This window comes from Xiphophorus maculatus, chromosome 22 (assembly GCF_002775205.1).
Source record: "Xiphophorus maculatus strain JP 163 A chromosome 22, X_maculatus-5.0-male, whole genome shotgun sequence".
Classification (NCBI taxonomy): domain Eukaryota; kingdom Metazoa; phylum Chordata; class Actinopteri; order Cyprinodontiformes; family Poeciliidae; genus Xiphophorus; species Xiphophorus maculatus.
In genome coordinates this window covers 27,140,753-27,159,994 of record NC_036464.1, presented here as the reverse complement: position 1 = coordinate 27,159,994, position 19,242 = coordinate 27,140,753, and the positions used below count along the sequence as shown (strand labels likewise).

General features: G+C 38.0%; 1 protein-coding gene across 3 annotated transcripts in view; it reads left to right on the top strand.

Moving 5' to 3' along the window:
* Positions 1–16,135, top strand: part of LOC102229953 (pro-neuregulin-3, membrane-bound isoform-like) — a 441,303-nt gene extending 425,168 nt beyond the window's left edge. For all 3 annotated transcript variants that reach the window (XM_023328063.1, XM_023328062.1, XM_023328064.1), the window contains 3 exons: positions 4,271–4,374; positions 7,187–7,357; positions 15,362–16,135. In XM_023328063.1, the coding sequence (XP_023183831.1) occupies positions 4,271–4,374; positions 7,187–7,357; positions 15,362–15,989 (903 nt within the window). In that variant the 3' untranslated portion in view covers positions 15,990–16,135. The remainder of the gene's footprint in view (positions 1–4,270; positions 4,375–7,186; positions 7,358–15,361) is intronic.
* The last annotated feature ends 3,107 nt before the right edge of the window (positions 16,136–19,242 follow it).

Sequence of the window (19,242 nt, the reverse complement as noted above, 5' to 3'; positions counted from 1 at the left end):
TCGTTTGTGCAGCTTTGGCTTTGAAGATATTAATTAAAGTTTAAAGGCCAACCAGCCCCCCCCTCCCCCCCCCTCCCCCCCGTCATAAAATCAAACAAAATAGCTGTCAATCAACTCGGCTACATTTGTGCAGCAAAAAGTTTCGTTTGTGCTGATATCATTCTAAAGATATTAAGAAAAATGTTTCTAGAGGTCATCAAAGGTCAACAGGTGAACATCAGTTCTTTTATAAACAGTTTGTGCTAGTTTATGCTAGTTTGTGCACCGATTTGAAGTTGTAAAAATAAGGTTTGATGATGACTGTTGATCATGAAATTGAGATGGAAACGGCAGACTAGATAGTTAGCACATGTTTTGCTCTAGTTATGCTTTTCGTATTTCAACAGTACAATTTGTCTAATAGCGCCCTCTGGTGCTCAGAAACTAAAATACAGGTCACTGAGTGTGTTTTGGGAGGTGTACCAGTTCATTCTAAATAAGACCTAGACAGACACTATGCTGCCCTTTAACCTCGTGCATACTGTAAATAAAAATCTTTTGATTTTTTTATCGTCCTGCATGTGGGTCAGAAAAGATCCTGACTGCCTCTAAACTTTCTTTGTTCTTAGTGACATCAAGTTATTCCTCAAACTTCTCCACTGAAAGTCTGTCTCTTATCATCCCAAACAACCTTTGACAAATCTGTCTTGTACGATTTCTTGTCCTGTCTTGATGTTTAGGCTTGTGAATCTTATCGGTCAAGCTTTATTAGAGTGGACACCTTATGCTGTACTACCAGACCCTATGGGTCAGTTTCAATTATGGTGGCACATGGGTTGACGCTGACTTCCAGGCCATTTAATGTTAATTGGAAATTTTCCTCAAGTCTCTTTGCAGTGAGTCGGCACATTTTCTTCTTCAGGCATATTTTATCTGCAACAATGTTAAATATTCACAGTCTAATGTACTCCAGTGTTCCTTCTGTCTTCAAAGCAATATGCAATTTAAAATGATGATGTTGTTTTTTTCACTTATTTTGCACCCTTTATTTTACATATGGTTCTTTGTATTATCACTCTTTGTCTCTGTGGGCCCCTTCCGTCTGAAGCCTTGTCATGGTGAGGTTCTGTTGATCAGCTGTTAGGTGTCGTTTTGATCTCATAAAGTCAAAATGTGAGCAGCATGATGAGGAGGACCGTTTGAATAGCAATTCTGACTGAAGAAGGAAATCTATTAGCCAATTAATTGGTTGAATTCCTGTTATGATTTTTTTTTTTTTGTTAAATTCCTTGTTAGGAAACAGAAAGTTGTGCAAAAAGCACTGAAACACTGATTGATTGGACACGTGAATTGCAGTAAGATAGTCAAGAGACCAAGACTTCTAAGAGTTAGATAAAGTCGGGACCAACACCACCTCCCCACACAGCGACACAATAAAATGATGAAAAGTGTCTCTGAAACTGATCTGAAAGATCCATAGTTCTTTAAAAACACCTAGATATGAAACACTTAGAGCTGAAATAAATGTAACCATCTCAACATGCAGCTTTACTGTGGGGAGTTGTACGCAGTTGATATCAGCTAACGTTGATGTAACTTAATATTAGCTACTTTATGTCTCAGATTTTATAGAAAATAAATGAATAATTAGTTAATTAGATTACAAGACTTGGGAATATCATGCCCTAAAAATATCAGAGGTGGTCAACATGGACTGACTTTATGAAGAGTTTCGTGTTTGCAGAGATGAAATAGAAAATGTCAGACAGGATGTAACAAAATCCACATGTGAAAAGTGGATGGCAAATTTCCAAAACATTAGGAAGGTCAATATTATAAACTTGTGGAGCATTTTTTTCATTTGTCCTCAAGGGGCCAGGCTTAAATGTTTTTATAGATCCTTTTATACCTAATAACTATAAAACAGCCATCAAAAAGAAACTATAGATCTCAGTGAACTTTGACCTTTCGCATAAAAACTTGTGTGGCTGAGTAAAAAGGCAAAAGCATGCTTTAATCCACTGCAAAAAAAACCCAAATATTCTAGACAATTCAATATGACCTTTATTCTATTTATGTCATTATTAACAACTTAAATTTAGGGAACGACATCAAACACACCAAACTAGGAATGAATTCTTTTGCCCTCAATACAGATGATTTAAAACACAGAATGTGATTTTCTCAATTTGTGAAAGCAAAAAAATGTGGATTCTTAAATACTTACATACGTTCTATAAATTACACCAGCCCATTTTACAAACACGTTTTTGACTTTAATGAGAACATACTGTACGTCGTCATGGTTTAAAGAACAAATTATCCTCCAAGCGCCTGAATCGTGGTCACCAAGTCAGCATGTGTGATGCTAATAAGGCTGTGTCCTGCAGAGTTTCCTCAAAGGGCATTGTGTCAGTGACAGCCCACTTAATCAGAGATCAAAACTGACAAGAAGGAAGTTGGAAAAAGTACTTTGGAGGATGAAATAGCACAAAAACTTATCACTTGCCATATTTCTAGGAGTTACACAGAGAGTGATGGTGAAATCTTGTAAAACAGAGAAGACTGTCACTCAGGCGCGGATTATACATCAAAAATATGTCCAGTAAGAGTAACACACAACATTTTGACATTTGAATTCCAAAAGTCTTAATAACATGTTTTTACTGCAGATCAGTTGGGTTCGTCTGCCTTGTCTGCGCTGTTCACAGAACAGAATCAAAGAACTGCTTTGATTTCATTGCATGTGTTCTTAGAGACGTAGGAAGGCATAAAACCACCAGAGTTAATCCAGATGTATTCTGTCAAGGATTTAAGCAGAATAGACATGATTAGGGAAAAAGGAAGGCAAGCCATAAAATAAAAGGTTATTGCTCATTTTTCCCAAATATTTCTCAATGTTTCACAGTACAAAAAAGAAATTAACATATTCATTTTATAAATTCTTTAACATATATTCGTATCTATGCTGTTTTTAACCAATTCTCAACCACTTAGCAATGGAATGACCTAAATTTATTCTAAACCTTTTTGGTTATAAATTATGAAAAGCTATCTGGTTTTACAACTTTTTAAAAAATAATTCCATTTGCCATTTGATTGATTTTCATTTCTCTTACTTCCATTGCCACAAATGTGCAATTTTATCTAAATTTAATTACTAAATCAGTTTCTTTTGTGGAACAAATATGAACGACTGAGGACTATTGTTCATTTTTACCTACAGTCTGTTGTGTAGTCAAAGTTCTATAATAATGTATTTCTTTTCTGACCAAATTGTTGTATATATAGCAGCTGCTATCATATCTGAAATCAAATATTTTTCAAAGAATTGTAACTCAACCTCAAGTTCTCGTGCTTTTCGTTTTCTCAGCTATCGGCTGTTTCTTTTCTCAACACAGTTTCACTTACCTCAGATATAAAAGGACAAGAAAGAGACGTACATTTTCTATTTCTAATTAATGGTTAAATTTGTGTTAAATGTAACCATTAATGCAAGTAGGGGAAAAAGAATCAGGAGAGTGAGTTTACGTTGCTTTTCTCTGATACGTTTAATGGAATATGTGTTGCTCAGTGTCATACAGTGGAGAAAAAAATAATTAATAAAAAAAATAATAGTAAGATGTCAAACACTGTATTAATGTTTTCATATTTCTGAATGACAACACACAGATTTTAAGCTTCTTCCATTAGTTAAACTGCATTTTACTAACAACCAAGACACACAACTGACAAACTTACTTCTAAAGTTTACAAAAATAATAAATGATTATCTATAAAGTGTCTTAACAATATACAGGATACAATAATATAATGTTTTATTTAAAAAAGAAAAAAAGGTTTTCTCCGCTATTGTAATTAGGGAACAGAGAATAACGAAGGTGATTTTAAGTTGCTTCTCTCTCAGTAGTTTAATGCAATGAGAGCAGAGTGGATGTGGAACTGCCGCTCAATCCCAGAAAATCTTACTAGCCGATTACTGCTGTACGGATTGAAAGTTTCTTAAATAAAATAATACAAACATTTAGGCAACATGAAATTTAAGTTTTTAACAATCTTCTTGCTGTATTTAAATTGTTTATATGCATTAATGCTTGTTCTAAACTTTTTTAATGTTATGAAATCATTAAAAGTTTTAGGATATCCCAGGACAGCACTGGAGAAAAAACAATCATCCTTCAACCTATCACATTTGCACTCACAGAATCAAGGAAATCAGAGAAGGTTGAGGAAATCTGAAATTGATCTGCAGGATTTCTGATAACTTGTTTTCTCTCTGTTGTGTTTCCAGTACTGCAAGCGTTCCCCCACGTCTCGCCAGGGAAGTGTGTGTGAGTCCAGCTTCGTCCCCGCCCCGCCGCCCAGCGGCTCCAGAGGCGCAGCCAGACATCACCGGTAAACCATTTAGCTGCTCCCACATTCTGAATCGGATGTGACTCTTCTCCTCGCTTCAGGAGGGAATGTAGATTATTATTATTATTTTTATTTTATTTTTTTACCAACAATGAGGAACTTCTGTGTCTTCCCTTGTAATCAGCATGGACTCAGTGAAGAGGGGAAATTGAATTATCCACATTACAGTGCCAGCAAGGCTAATTACTGATTTTCAGAAGGATGGTGGTAATTATAATTAAAGCTATAAACACTTTAACAAGCATATCTATAGCAGTCATGAGTGCAGTGGAAATGGAACAGAGACGAAACAAGAGCCGGCCAGCGCAGACATGTAAGAGCTCAGAAACCTTTTCTCACGCTGCTGGCTGGGCTTTGGCATGGCAAAACACACAAAAACACACACACACACACACACACACACAGAAATGACGACCTGTATCAAAACCAGGTTTCTGTTAGAATGCACAAGAACAAACCAAATAAAACATTTTCTCCCAGTTTGACACGCGGTGATGCTGAGAAAATGCAACATGGTAACTTTTTATAAAAGCTGAACATGCTGAGAGGTTTTTCAGCATAATCCAGGTTTGTGCTCCACATTAGTTCTTAGCAGAAATATAAAAATCTAGTTCAGCCCACAAGATGAGAAAGGTACACTCAATGTGTTTGACAAAGAAAGACTTTGTATTTTTTGAAGTGTGATGTTGCGGTGCAGTTAGCATTCCACTGAAGTGGATACTTCCTTTACCAATCGCTGCTTTTGATAGGAACCAACATCAGTTTTTTGTTCTCTCAAACATAGTTACAAAACTTTAACAGCTGTTCATAAAAGGCAAAATCTACTTTTTTTAGCTTTAGCTCCCCCACTCAGCTCCTTCAGACTACCAGCAGCAGGACGACATATCTGCAATACTCCTATTTCTGCCTGACACTATCCAGCAGTGTTTAATGTTTCTATATTTTTCAACAGTACAGACCCACTCAACAACTTAGAATATTACTAGAAGCTTAATTTATGAAATTTGACTGCGTCTACAAAGTCCCATCAGTTGTTCCTCCACTCAGCATAATTGCTAAACTCCTACAAGATCTGTTCTTTATTTCCTCCTAAAATCACTCTCTCTTTCAGAAAGGTAGCATTAATTGCAAACATTTTGCAGTTGAAACAGACAAACCTGAGCTTGAATTATTTTTGTTGGAAGCTGATCTCTGCACATTTTAGAAAAATCTGATGTTTTGGGGGTCTTACAACTTTGTGACAACAACCGCTACTCACCAGCTGTGTGTCCATTACCTGTTAAAATATTAATAATGCTTTAACTAAATACGCCAATTAAGAAGAAAACAAACGCATTTTTCAATTAGAAGGTTTTGTGCTAGGATGAGGTGATTCTTCAGCCAAATCAAAATAGATATATTTTGCAAAACTGCAACCAAAACACTTTTTTCACGTCCCACGATTGCTGTGATCAACAACCGGCTGTTACTACTGGCAAAAACCACAAAAAAGACAACAGGAAGTGGTAGGAAGAGGATGTTGTTTTTTTTATTATTATTTCAAAAAGTTAATAAAAAATTGCGTGACATTCTAATGTGTTGAATGTTAGAATGCTGACTAAATTGCTGGCTAAAATTTTCCCAAAATGCAGCACATGCAGTGCTGCATTTTGGGTCCCAAGTACACGGAGCTTGTTGCTCCAACACCTGAATGAGACGCCAAAGTCTCCTCTGATTGGCTGATAGATGACTGTGAAGCTGTTTAGTGTATTTGTTTCTTGTTAAATGAATCCAAACTCAACCTCAGGATGACCAGGTAACGATGATTGTAGAGGTGCAGCTGCAGAGGGAAAAGCTTCCCAAACTCCTGTAGGTCCTGGAAGAAATAAGGAAGCTACAGGATGTTGGCTGCCCTTCATCTACTCCTCCTGATCATCATTCAAAGCAATACGCTGAACTTATCTGACATCTTGACAGATACATCTGTCCAGGTGTGAAGCTGGAAAAAAAAAATTTATTCTCTAGACATGTCTTTTGTTTCCCAGCAACTGGTACCAAAATGTACACTCTCAACATTTTTCTAAATGAAGCAGAATAATACTGAAAGGAACAAACAAAATATTAGTTCATTTATTAGGATTTGCTAAGATTAGCAAATGAATAAAACTAAATGAACTCAGTGAAATTTGAGAATCATCTGTTGAGTTAAAAATCTAAAAGTACAGGCTTAGGGTTATAAAAGAAACGCCATATTCTCATCAATTGGTTTAAACTTCTACAACAAAACCGAAAATCACAAAATGACTTGATCGTAAATTATTATGCTAGAAACCATGGACATAATACTAATAAATTGCAACATGGTGAAGCTCAAATGTAATGATATTACATCAAGAATATCAGATTTAGAGAGTCAATGGAGAAAAATGACCAAAACAGCAGCTTCACCAAATTAACAATTTTCTACTGTTCACCATCATTTAAGAAAATGTTGTTCTATTTAATTCTGTTTCATTCAGGAAAAAATCTAATTTAATTTGGTATTTTCAGCTGAGTTGAATTCTTTTACACTCCTTAGAGTAAATTACTTTCCAGCTGTTTCACAGAAGCATTGGTGTTATCATAATTCGTGAGTGCCAGATTTGTTTCCCTGGCAACGGCGCTGGTTGCTTTTGTACAAGTGTTAAGGTCAAACTTCACCATTATCCAAGAAGTTACACTCATTCCAATGTATTTCTCTGTCATGAACAGAAATATTGCATTAAAAATATGATTTTAATTGTCGAGTTTTAATAATATTTTATTTCCCGTACAGAAGCAGCCCTGAGCAGAGAACCCGCTCAGCTCACTGGTCAACTTCTCGCAGAACGCCTCCTGTAGCCAGAGGACGGCTAAACCCAATCGGAGGATCCAAGTTTTCAGGTCCTGCCTACGAACACCTTCAGGAAGTAGACCCATCTGAAAAGGAAACAGAAGCACAAAAAAGGTGAGAGCTGACCGGCTGCACTGTCACCTTGGTCATCTCTCGCCACCTTTCAAGCACATGTTTCAGTTCACTCAGTTTTAGAAATATTTCTATTTGTGTTTTTTTTTCACTACTGTTCATTTACTGGAGTAACACAAAATGACCACAGGCCTATTCAGAAATATATCTGTTTGTATATGTGGGCTGATTTGGAAGTAAGAGCAGCTTTTAAAGCGAAGACATTTTTAGGTTCTATTCACACCTCCTTCTCTTTACATCTCCACCGCTTTTCTGTGCCGTTTCCTCTCGACGCTGACTCAGTCCAATGAAAACCATTAAACAAAAAAATACAGACCTGTCACACAAAAACCTTTGGATCTCATTTCAAGCATGAATATTTTTAAAGTCAATCCTTTAGAAATGATTTTTGTTTTAACTTAAAGAAGAATCTGAATGTTTAGCACCCTCTGTTCCTCCTCATCCTTTTGTTTTTATCTGTTCTCCTGAGTCTGGGTGGAAACAGGGTGGCTTCACATTGCTGTCTTCACATAGTGTGATGATGTGGCTGAAAGGAAACGCTCAGGCTGGGGCTTTAAGAGACACAGAACACCTGCCTACTTCTCCGGGTCTTCTTGTTACACCTGCCTTAAATAACAGGATCAGCTTTTTTCTCATTGTTGTGGCTTAGCAACAGTAATTAAATCACACTTCACATAAACCTGGTTAGCAAGCACAAAGAACCTGTGTGGAAACAACTCCTTGTGAAAGCCTGTAGAATCCATGTATGCAGCTACTGTAGATACAAAGTGATCCTGGATAAAAAAAAACCTCTTAGAGCCTGAAAAAGAGCTGATGCTACAGAGTACAGACTCTTCCCACTCCGACACAATTTGGTTTTTCACGTCCGGTGATCTTTCTATGGATCACAGGACGTGTGAGAGTGAGTTTTCACATGAGATGTACTGGACATTCCACCACCATTAAGCAAAGCCGGTCAGGAGTAAACTCATAGCTGCTCCAACAACATCACTGTTTCACCCTTTAAATTTTCTGTATTTCTGAGCTCCTATCATAGGTAAGTACACTAAAGATTTTAATTAGCATTTTCCCTTAGTGGATGTGTTTTTCTTTGCCACCATGTCTCACTTCCCGTGTCACTCATGACATTCCTGTCAAATTGCTGCATAGTTCTGACTAAAGCAGAACCCCAGGTCAATCTTGATCAGACTGTCAGAGACTTAGTCATTGGAAGTCACTTGTGGTCTCCGAGGTCCCAATAAATATAACATGTTCTAATTGCTGCAAATGTCATCTGACCCGATTTTCTGACACATCAGATGCCAAAACCTGTCTGGTGCGTATTGACCTTAGGCAGGTAAAAAGAAAAATAAGCCAAGAGAATATTTTTTTGCAAACCATTGGAAAGAAAAGTAACTTTTTGATATTGAAGGTTTAACTACAGACAAGCTCTCCAGTCCTTCACATAACTTAAAGTGGGATAGTTTGGTTAAGAGTCATTGGTGCAGGACTTTCCGTTGAGATATTTGTCCAAACTTCCTCCAGAACCTGGATTTTATTCTGGGATATCACTTGATAATTACAATGTTAAAAATGTGTGGTCGGAAAGACTGAAGAGTATAATGCTATATATCATAACAATAACCTAAAATGATACTCATTTGTTGTAAAAGAAAGCTTTATGGTTACATTTGAAAATGTTATGTAACCAGGTCCTAGTTTTATGTAAATAAGCCGTATCTTAATGACACAGAATAAAATCCAGGCTCTGCATTCGAGTTCAGATCAAAAAGTCTTTAAAAGTAAGACTTGTTTGCCAAATGAAATGCAACAGCCTAGAGAAATCCATCAGTTTTTTTTTCATCCAGTAATAACTGACAGCAGTGATGAGACTTATTTCTTTCAGACTGAGATAAACGAAACAACCTCTTGGCCTCCGAGCCATTTGTGTCGGGACCACCTGCAGAGAAAAGATGGGCTCATCCCCTCGCCTCCTGGCTGCCTGCCTGCCTGCTTTCCCCTCGGATCGCTAGCTAAAGTGTGCAGCTCTATTTCTCTCTGTTTGGACACGACTCTTAAAGAAAGTTGAGATTCTGCTAGAGAAAGTCAAGTGAAACTTTCTTTTTCAGTGTCGCAAATATTTTTGTTTGTAGAACAAATTTAATTTGCTAATATACCTCTGTGAAATGGGACACACCTTAAAGGAACACTATGTCAATGTATCATGTAAACAATGACCTCTTATTTTTCTTTGTTAAAAATGAAATGTAATAATATCAAATTTAGTACGCCAAAATGCCTTATTATTGGCCTTTAATACATTTTCATTGTAATCGTAAAATACTCTGCAGTAGAATATAATGACAGTACATAATTTTCAAAAAATATCTAATTAACTATAGGTTTTATAATAATTGCATTTTTATTAAATAAAAAGACTATATTTTATTAAATGTTAAAGACTTTGATTCAAAATCTTTCAGTTGCAATTAAACATTGCGATTTGACTCAGTCAATAAATAGATGGTGTGACTTTCATAGTTTAGTTTATCCAGCCGTATATCTGGGTGTCTAAAGACACCAAATTCTTCATACTGTTTTCTAAATCATTCATTCATGACTAGGAAGAGTCCCGACTTGTCAGATTGGGGAGACATTTCTTGATCTCTTTAAGAAATAAGTTTTTTAAATAGTTTCTTTCTGTTCGTTTCTTCAACAACTCTTCCCTCGGAGGAGTTGTGTGCTAGCAGGACCCGTTACGGCTTGGGTGTGATGAGTTCACAGATAAAAACGATTGGATTTTTTTCTGTTTTTCCCTGCCAACCTGTCAGGGTAAATCAAGGTGAAAATGAGTCAGCAACCAATATATTGTATTTCTGTTTTGTAACTGTGGAAACAGAAATCTTAACAGATTAAAAAAGGACTTGGCAAACAGTAGGATTGTTGGACATCAGGGTTAAGCACCGTTTCTTGGCTTTTCCCTTTCTCTTAAAAGAATAGTAGCAGAAAACATCAAACTAGACCTTACGGTTGATCTCCTAAATATTTTCAACTGAGAAATACACAAATATGTTACAAATTGTAGGTAAACAAAATAGCTGAACCCCTAAAACATTCTGATGTATAGACACGTTGCATGTTGTTGTTTACATCCAGAAAATGTGTGTGTGCAAACTATGCTGGGCCAAAAGGTCATTCTTTTACTTGCCATCTGTAGCAACAAATCTGTTAACTAAATGAAATCTGGAGATGTGGGGATTATTAATTTAGTGTTGGACACCACAGCAACAGTAGAAATCGCGCAGAAGAAACATTAAAGAACAATTCAAATCCATTCGTATTTTTTCTTTCTCTCTGTGTTGGATGTGCTACACACAGACCTGTTGCCGTAGCAACTGACTATCGACAACACATATGTTGTGTCATAACACTAATGTATCAGGATTCAGCATCACAGAACATGCAAACGTTTTCCACACAGAACAGAACATTTAGTCCATTACAGTTTTATGTTTTCAGGCTTTATGTTTATATTGCAATTATTAATAAGTTACTGTCTGGTTGATAATTTAAACACCTACTCTGCTGATGATTAGTAAGAGAGTTGGTGTGGGATTCGTCTTTTTTAAGCAAATCAAAACAATGAATTCTGCTGCATCTACATGTTAAGGTTGTGAAAGTCAAGCTAGCATAACTGACCTACGTCCCTCTCTCTTGTTATTTTTTTATTTATTTTTTTTTATGAAAACCTTTTCCTGACCTGTGAAATGTGACACCTGTGGGCCTTTTTATCTAATTGTTGTAGTATTGACAATTAGTAGGGCACTGCGACCATTTTTGTTTTACACTGCATGGTGCGCTATGTTGACAACTTGACAGCTAAAACGAATGATAGTCATCGTCAGCGTGAGCTTGCTCATGTGATGTCACATTGCAATGTGTCTGTTGATACAGGAAAACTGTCCGTCAAAGGATTTTACATGAAGAATATTATTTAAACGTAATGTTATGGTCAATGCTTACTTCAAGGTTCTGTTTCAGACAGGATGTCCTGTAGGTGTTATCTACATTTAGGCACAACAGGAAAAAAATTCCAGTTACAAAAACGCACACCCAAATCATACAGTCTGTGCGAACAGATGAGCATGCACGCTTATTCTGATCACACACTTGTGCTTTCGGGGTCACTAACTCACACACTCTGGATCCATGGCCCAGCCATCGACTCATTCATTGTCTCAGAGACAGGATTTGTCAGAACGGCAGATGGACGGACAGACGGCCAAATCCCTTTACTGTAGCATTGTTGCCGGGGTTGCCATGGAGGCATCTGACCACGACTGCGTGGAAACAGAGAAACATAGAGAACCAGAAATAGCAGGGAGGAGAAAATCCAAAAATACAGAAACATTCAAAGAAGGATGTAACAGAGGAGTGTGCAGATAGTTTATGACAGTTAGAAAATGTGCTTAGAAATTAAAAAATGATGGTGGCTTCTTTTTATCCCTGATTTAGAAGCCTGGTGTTATCTCAGCAAAATGGCTGACAGGGAGACAGAAAAATTGTTACGACTATTTTAAGATAAATCTTTTGCCCAACTGGCTGATGAAGAAGTTGGGTGCCTCTTTATATACTTGTTTTTTCTTCTTTCATATAAGGAATAGTTTTTCTCTACTCAAGTCTGCCCCATAGAGTGCTGTAAAAAAACACTTGAATGTATTTTCTCACACATTTATTGGGATTTTAAGTCGCACATCAAGGCAAAGTAGTTTACAAATGTGATAGTTTTAGAAGCCCTTTTCAACGCAACCACGAAGTCTTTTGTACATCTAAAGATTTAATGTTTTTACTGATTTTTCAACATATTTCAAGCTCAATCAGATTGGAAATAGTAGTATAGGACTGTAGTTTTAAGGCCAATCACTGATCTTTACAAAGCCTTCCAACAAGGCACAATGCTAATGACACACTATTGGTTGGCCTTTGCAAAGCAGCCAATCCAGGTTGTTGGTAGTTCAACCAAGGCCTGGTGTTGAGTTCAGCAGGTGAACAACACCTACGGCAATGAGAACCGATTTCTGTAGTCTCACACATTCTAAAGTAATCTTTAGGGCAACAGATGAATGAAACTGTTGACACTTCTACCTGTAATGAACTCCCGTTTAAGATAAAAGCCCGGTCACTTATCTTTTCCTCATTTGGACACAATCTCCATGGTTTTTTTGCAGGGTTTTTTTTTGCTCCAGCTGCTCTAGCGTTGCCCTGCGGGTCTATAGTTGAACTGCTCTTCATAGATTGTTGCAATCAGATTATGTTTCAACACATCAAAAGAGAGATTTGTCTGTGAATGTTATCTTGGGAATTAGCACCCTCTCATCATCCTCTCTTATCGCTTGCAGGATTCTCTCAGTGGGCTCCCCCAAATCTCCACTCTGCTTTTTTAGGAGCTTTTTTATGTCGGAAGGAGAAAAAAAAACACACAGCAGAGATAAAACAAGGAAGTGTTTTCCCCAAAGTCTAAAAAATGTACCTTTGGACAACAGTGTTATTTTTAAATCAAAGATGGAAAAAGGAGAATTTGTGATGAGGATGAGAATTTGCAAGGGCGACGGAATGGACATTGTTGTTTTTGGGGAGTGTCACAAATGATTAGACAAAGATAAGAGCCTCTCCTGCAGATTAACACTGGATTTAGACATGGATAACACAGCGGGAAGCTGTTGGTCTTAGAAAGAGATTACGCCAGGAGTCGGTGCAGCCAGATCTGCACCTAGATACAGAGATGAGAAGTTTGTGGCAGCGGAGAATTGGGTTTGAAAAAAGAATCGGTTGGGCTCGTAGTGAAACTGATAAAGGACTGAGGTTGAGCTGGATGAATGGGTCAAACTTCACGGGACCCTGAAGGAGACACTGCATTCATTAATGCTATCTTACAAATCACAGTAACTTATTTAATTATCAGAAGATAACAAAGCTGGCTCTGTAGGGATAAGGTGGTAATTTAAGGGGTTATCTTTGTTCAGCCAGCAGCTTCACCACTAGATGGCATCATTTGTTAAACTTGTCACGTTTATCTGGTGCAAGAAAATATGGTTTGGTCATGTAAGGACACCTTGAGCTGTTTGAGCCAAATGTTCTCCACGACAAGAGTAACACCAGCTACGTTTCCAAATTACACAATATTTGCACAATTTGACATTTCAAAATAAATTTCATGGAAACATGACAATTTCGAAAAAACTTGTTGTGACACCGTGTTGAAGGGAATCTTTGGCCGTATCGACATTGGTTTACTTCACAAAACTGCAATGGAAACACTTTTTTCACATCACACAAGTCACATGATCAACAACTGGATGTTGCTACTGGTGCAAACCATGAAGAAGACAACAGGAAGTAGTCGGAGGATGATGGCATGGCATGTCTTTAATGACATATCATGTGAACAAACTTATTCATGTGATTTTAATTGTGTTTCTTATTTTCTGGAAACAATGTAATTGTGAAATTGTGTTTTTGTGATATTAGCAGAATGCTGACAGATTTGCCCACATTTATAATGGGAACACAGCCAGTACAATCACAACATCAGTGTTTATGACACTTACTTTTTATCACTACACTTTGTACAGTAACTGTACTTCATCATATTTTAAGTTCATTGAACAAACAATGAGAAAATATGGTAAAATTAACAATCCCAAAAATACGTATATTTGTGGGTGGATTTAAACATCACCAACTGGAACTTATGCTGAAAACGATAAATCTAAATATAAACGGATTCTTTCTGTTTTGTGATGGTTTTACTAAATGACTGAGGCGTCACGTAGTGGTTTCTCTGTTTAATATGAGAACAAACAGAATGTAACTATGTTGGCCGCCTGATTCAAGTTCTACACAAAAAAAAGTGCATAGCAGAACTCAAGTTAACTCCTGGTACTTAGCAATCATTAGTTCACTTAAATATTCACATTAAGGAATGGATTTACATATTACTGAGGATATGATAAAAACTAACTTAATAAATCTATAAATAAACTGGATAAATTTAGATAAAAAAAATAAAATAAACACCCACCTCTCCTGCAGGACAACATGACAACAGGGGCAAACAATTTAACAATAATACCACAGAAGAAGAAATAAGGAGGAGGGGCTCCCGATCGTAAAGTCACACGATTATAACAATGACAGAGTTTTCAAAGGTGTTACAGTCAGGTAAAGGAACAACCCGAAAGACAAAAAAAATACATTTGTCTAATTATAACAAAAGAGAAATAAAACCCGGTTACATCAATTCTTATCATAGAAATTTCTCACGATAAATATATGTACACATGGAATCATAGATGATAGCTGAAGTAGCAGAGACTTAAAAAACAGCTCAAATGTGAGAAAGTGAAAATATTAAGACTTTTGAGACAATACCAAACACGATGGTGTCAGGTTTGCCGCGAGCGGTCAAAGTGTGACAATACATACATAAAAGTCTGATTAAAAATCTTCTGCCCTTCTTGCAGCCACACAGTCTCTAAACCAGACTCACAGAGCATTTTAAAGCAACTCTTAACCTGAAGTTACCTCACAAATCAACACACAATGCTGTCCTTGGCGGAGGCTCAGCGCTTCATCTCCACTCTCTTAAAACTTGTTAAAATCAATAATGAGAAGAACTCTGTTGCCTCCTCCTTGTCTTTGTGAGAATTTTTGGAGGTTTGGGGTGTGGGGGTGTGTGTGCATGTGTGTGTGTGTAGACTCAGATATAAAGAGATGAAAGAAAGATGTCAGGCTCATTTTCTTCTCCTTCCACATCCTCGGTTTTAGCCTGTAAGACGGCTGAGGGCGGAGAGCTGTATTCTGCGGTCGGCGTGGGAGTTTGAAAAGGCGATTGAGTTGAAAACACAGCAGAGACACAGTGACTTTTTCCCCAAAGTGAAGGGTGGAAGTTTTCTCCAGCTGAATAACCTTTTCTCCCCCCCTCTTTCTCTGTCTTGTCTCTTTCAGGGTCCACTCCCAGGAGGAGAGCTCAGGCTGTGACACCAAACAAGATGCCTTTGTACATATGCAAACTCCTGTTTCCATGGAGACAAAGTCGTCGGCGCTGCCTTGGTGTGGTAGTGCGCAGGTGCGCTCCCCTCCGCAGAGCAGCCGCAGCCTGAGGAGGCCCGGCCGCCGCCGCCACAGCCTGTCCCCGTCTCCGCCGCCGTTTCACTCCTGCTCCATCCCCATCCCCATCATTCCTTCCGTTCAGGGTCACCATGACAACGAGGTGTCCTGTATGCAAACCAGCCCGGAAACCACCGAGATGTCAACAACCTACGAGGAGGAGAGAAGGGACAAGGCGGCGCGCACCCGGCCCTCCTCGTCCTCGTCCTACTTGTGCTCCTCCGCCGTCGGGCGGCGGCAGGAGGCGGCGGCTCTGCTTTTGGAGGAGGCGCAGGAGCAGCTCAGAGCGTTGGCTCTCGCCCACAGGAAGCAGGAAGAGGTCGGGAGCGGCTCGGCAGCAGCCACGCCGGCGGAGCCTCGAGAAACTGTTTGCTTCCTGAACCTTAGTGGCGGAAGCGCAGCGGGACTCGGCTGCGGCGGACCAACGCAGACCCAGCTGCTATCGCACAGAGACCCAGTCCAATGAGGCCGCTCCGTTTTCGGGACACGCACTTTTTTTTGTTTTTGTTTTGATACTGTTGGCAGACCTGGTGTTCTGTATCTGTAAGATGTGAATGGAAAATGTCAATTTGAAAAAAAAAAAAAAACATCACGGGAAATCCTATTAATATGCATACTGTATGGATACAAGTGTACAAACACTCTGAGTGGCCAACCTTCCACTGACTGACCGTATGGAAAAGAGAAAAAAATACCTTCAAGCTTTCATCAACAAAACACTTCTACTTAGACGAAAAGAAACCAAATAGTCTGTCAAATCCATGATGTTTTTAACTGTAAAAAGAATCTATAAATATATATATATATAAATATAAATATATATGAAAATAAATATATGAAATTTAAAAAGTGACCGAGTACAAAGTTGAAGAACACAGGAATGATATTTTAGTTTAGTCTTTATTTCTCCACCCTTTGTTTTGTATCTAGTCACACATTTGGTAACAAACAGCTTCGTGGTTGTTGCGCCGCACGTCCAGGATCCAGGAAGTCACCGTCGAAGGAGGAATCTCCTCTATGACCTCACCCCCTCTGCCTTTTAAAAAAAACTCTGACCCAGCCAAGAGTTACACTACTGCCCTCTGTGGTTTTCAACATTTTCCAGGATTTACGGCACAAGAGAAAAACATGAAGGGAATCGGGGAGATAATTCAGCTTCCTGAGGGGGGAGGATTATAACTAACGCTTCTTTTCTCCGTTTTTGTTACAAAGGATATTTTCACACAGGCGCAACCACACCCACTTATTTGTGCATTATTTACTTTGTTGGCTGGGTGTTTCACAATGAAAAGAACTACAGGTGAAAGACGGACAGATCACAGGAGTTAATCTGATAGTTTTTTAGTTTGTCGTCCATTTTTAGTTACTAACGAACAATGCTGCTTTTCTGGGATTGATGGGGGATGAACCATGTTGTTTTGGTATTGAAACAAGAAATAAATGTCTCTATGTTGTATCCTAATGTATGAATTGGAAACATTTGAATTTCTGTAAGAAGTCACAGCCCAATGTTTCTGGTGTCAAAAAAATGGTTGCAGTTCTGGTAAAGATTTTTCAAATTATCACTTGGTTGGTTGATTGATTGAGACAAATGTCCACAACAGTGATAGGTTTTAAGTCTCTGGCTTAAAGACAAGAGCCAATTCAATATCTCCAGTTAACCTAAGCAGATTTTTCATCCACAGTACAGAGAAAAACAACGTAACTACAAATTTGAAGTTTTCCCATTTTGTCATCTTAAGACCACAACATTCAAAACGTATAGTTGGTATTATTTAGGATGGACCAACACAAATTAGTCCAACACTATGATGTGGAAGAAACTGATAATACTAACATTTACTTCACATTTTCAGTGCAACATTTTTGCACTTAAAAACCAACAACTGCTATATTCAACTAAGTGTAAGGCAAGTGTAGATTTTCTGACATGATGTCATTAAAATGCCAGATTTAAATGAATATTCTTTTCCCAAAAAGTTCCCTTTTATCTCATCAATGAACAGAACATTTGCCAGTAAGTGCTGAATAATGTTAATCCTAGTAAGAAGACGTTTTTGCCTTGGAAGTATCCCAGTGATTTTCACCCACTTTTTTCCTTATTGTTGAATCATAAACAATGAGGCTTCACCATGGGTTCCTTGTTTTCTTTCAAGAAATCAGAAAAGCCTAACAATGGGTTTGTTACTCTATCCAGATGGACTGATGATGTCAGTAATCTTGTTTTTGTCTCATTGTTGGTATCTCATTAGAAAAAGGTTGATGGCAATGGCAAAATTCAAAATAACTAAAAGTTTTATGCTGGGTTAAGGTTAAGTTCTGACATAGTAAATGTCTTACCAGAGGCACAGACTGCAGTCCAAACCTTCAGCTCCATTTTTCTGAGATGTGTGATCCATGCTAGTTTCCAACTTCTACATCTTAATACAGCCATGTGTAACATCAGCATTTGATGAAATTACTCTTTGTGTAGTCAAACCAGTAGATGGAAACATCCCTAATTTGCTTTTACAATTTTTTTTTTTTTTCATTTGAAAATTTCTGTCAAAATGGCCATTGGATGGAGACACAGCTAGTGATTTTGTTCATCATTCCTTGAAATTCTTTAGATGGCATCATGTTGTGTTGCATCTGAAGACCTTTCAGCATACTTTGTGTTTTAAGACAGTTTCCCTTTGAGAAGTTTCTCAAAGCCTCATCAGGCAGTAATAAGGCTTTGGTTAATGAAACTCAACTTGAGTTTATAATCTAAGCATCTGGTTTATCACATAGCTGGTTTTATGACCTGTTTTCACTTGGTAACTTAAATCATAATTTGAAAACTAATTTTAGTATTTACTCAGGGTACAATGTTGTGGAATAGTTTTTGAAATATTTGAATGTGACAAAGAAGCAAAAACATACAATCACGTTTACACAGAACTGTATGGGAGAGTAACAAATAACTAAGAGCTTAAACAAATCTATGTTTGGTTCTAACATTAAAATCTCTCGCGTTAATGTCTAAGCTTAAAAAAATTCAAGCATTTGTTTCTACCAACAGGCCCAACTCAATATCAACAGTGAGTGGAGCCACTCACCACAGAACTCCAGGAATGGTACATAATGGCCGCCCTGCACCAGCTTGACTCGTAGATCCGTCCACGCTGGGCTTCGTTCAGGCTCCACAGTGGAGAAGCTGCTTCTCTAGAGTAAAGTTTGTATTGAAGGCTTACACTGCAGAGTCAAGGTGGTACAACCGGTTAAACCTGGGCTTCAACTCAACTAATTAAGTCCAGAGATCCTTTAGTACCAAAAGGTGCCACCGATTCCTTGAGTTTGTTCCCTGCTGGAGTCTGAAGGCAAAGTTTGCCACGGCTCATTAATTCTTGGCTGACTAGTCGGACTGGCTGTGTCTCCTGAGGCGCAGAGGTTTAATCAGGGTGAAAACAACTAACGTGGTTCCTCATCAGTTCAGCTCATTAGCTGTGTTTGAAGGGTTTTATTAATTTTTGCAAAGCACATTCGACTGGGGAGATGAGCTCTGTGCTTTTCAGTCAATTCAATGAAATCGGACTCAGAGGTCTGTTTCAAACTGCTGGCTTTTTAAAAATCCTTTCTTGTAAACAAAACTGCTTCATGCTACTTTTCTCCTTCTATGTCATCAGTCTTCCATTCTTAAAGCTGCAGTATGTAACTTTTACAAAATGTTTTCCCGTATTTGTTAAAACTGTCACCAT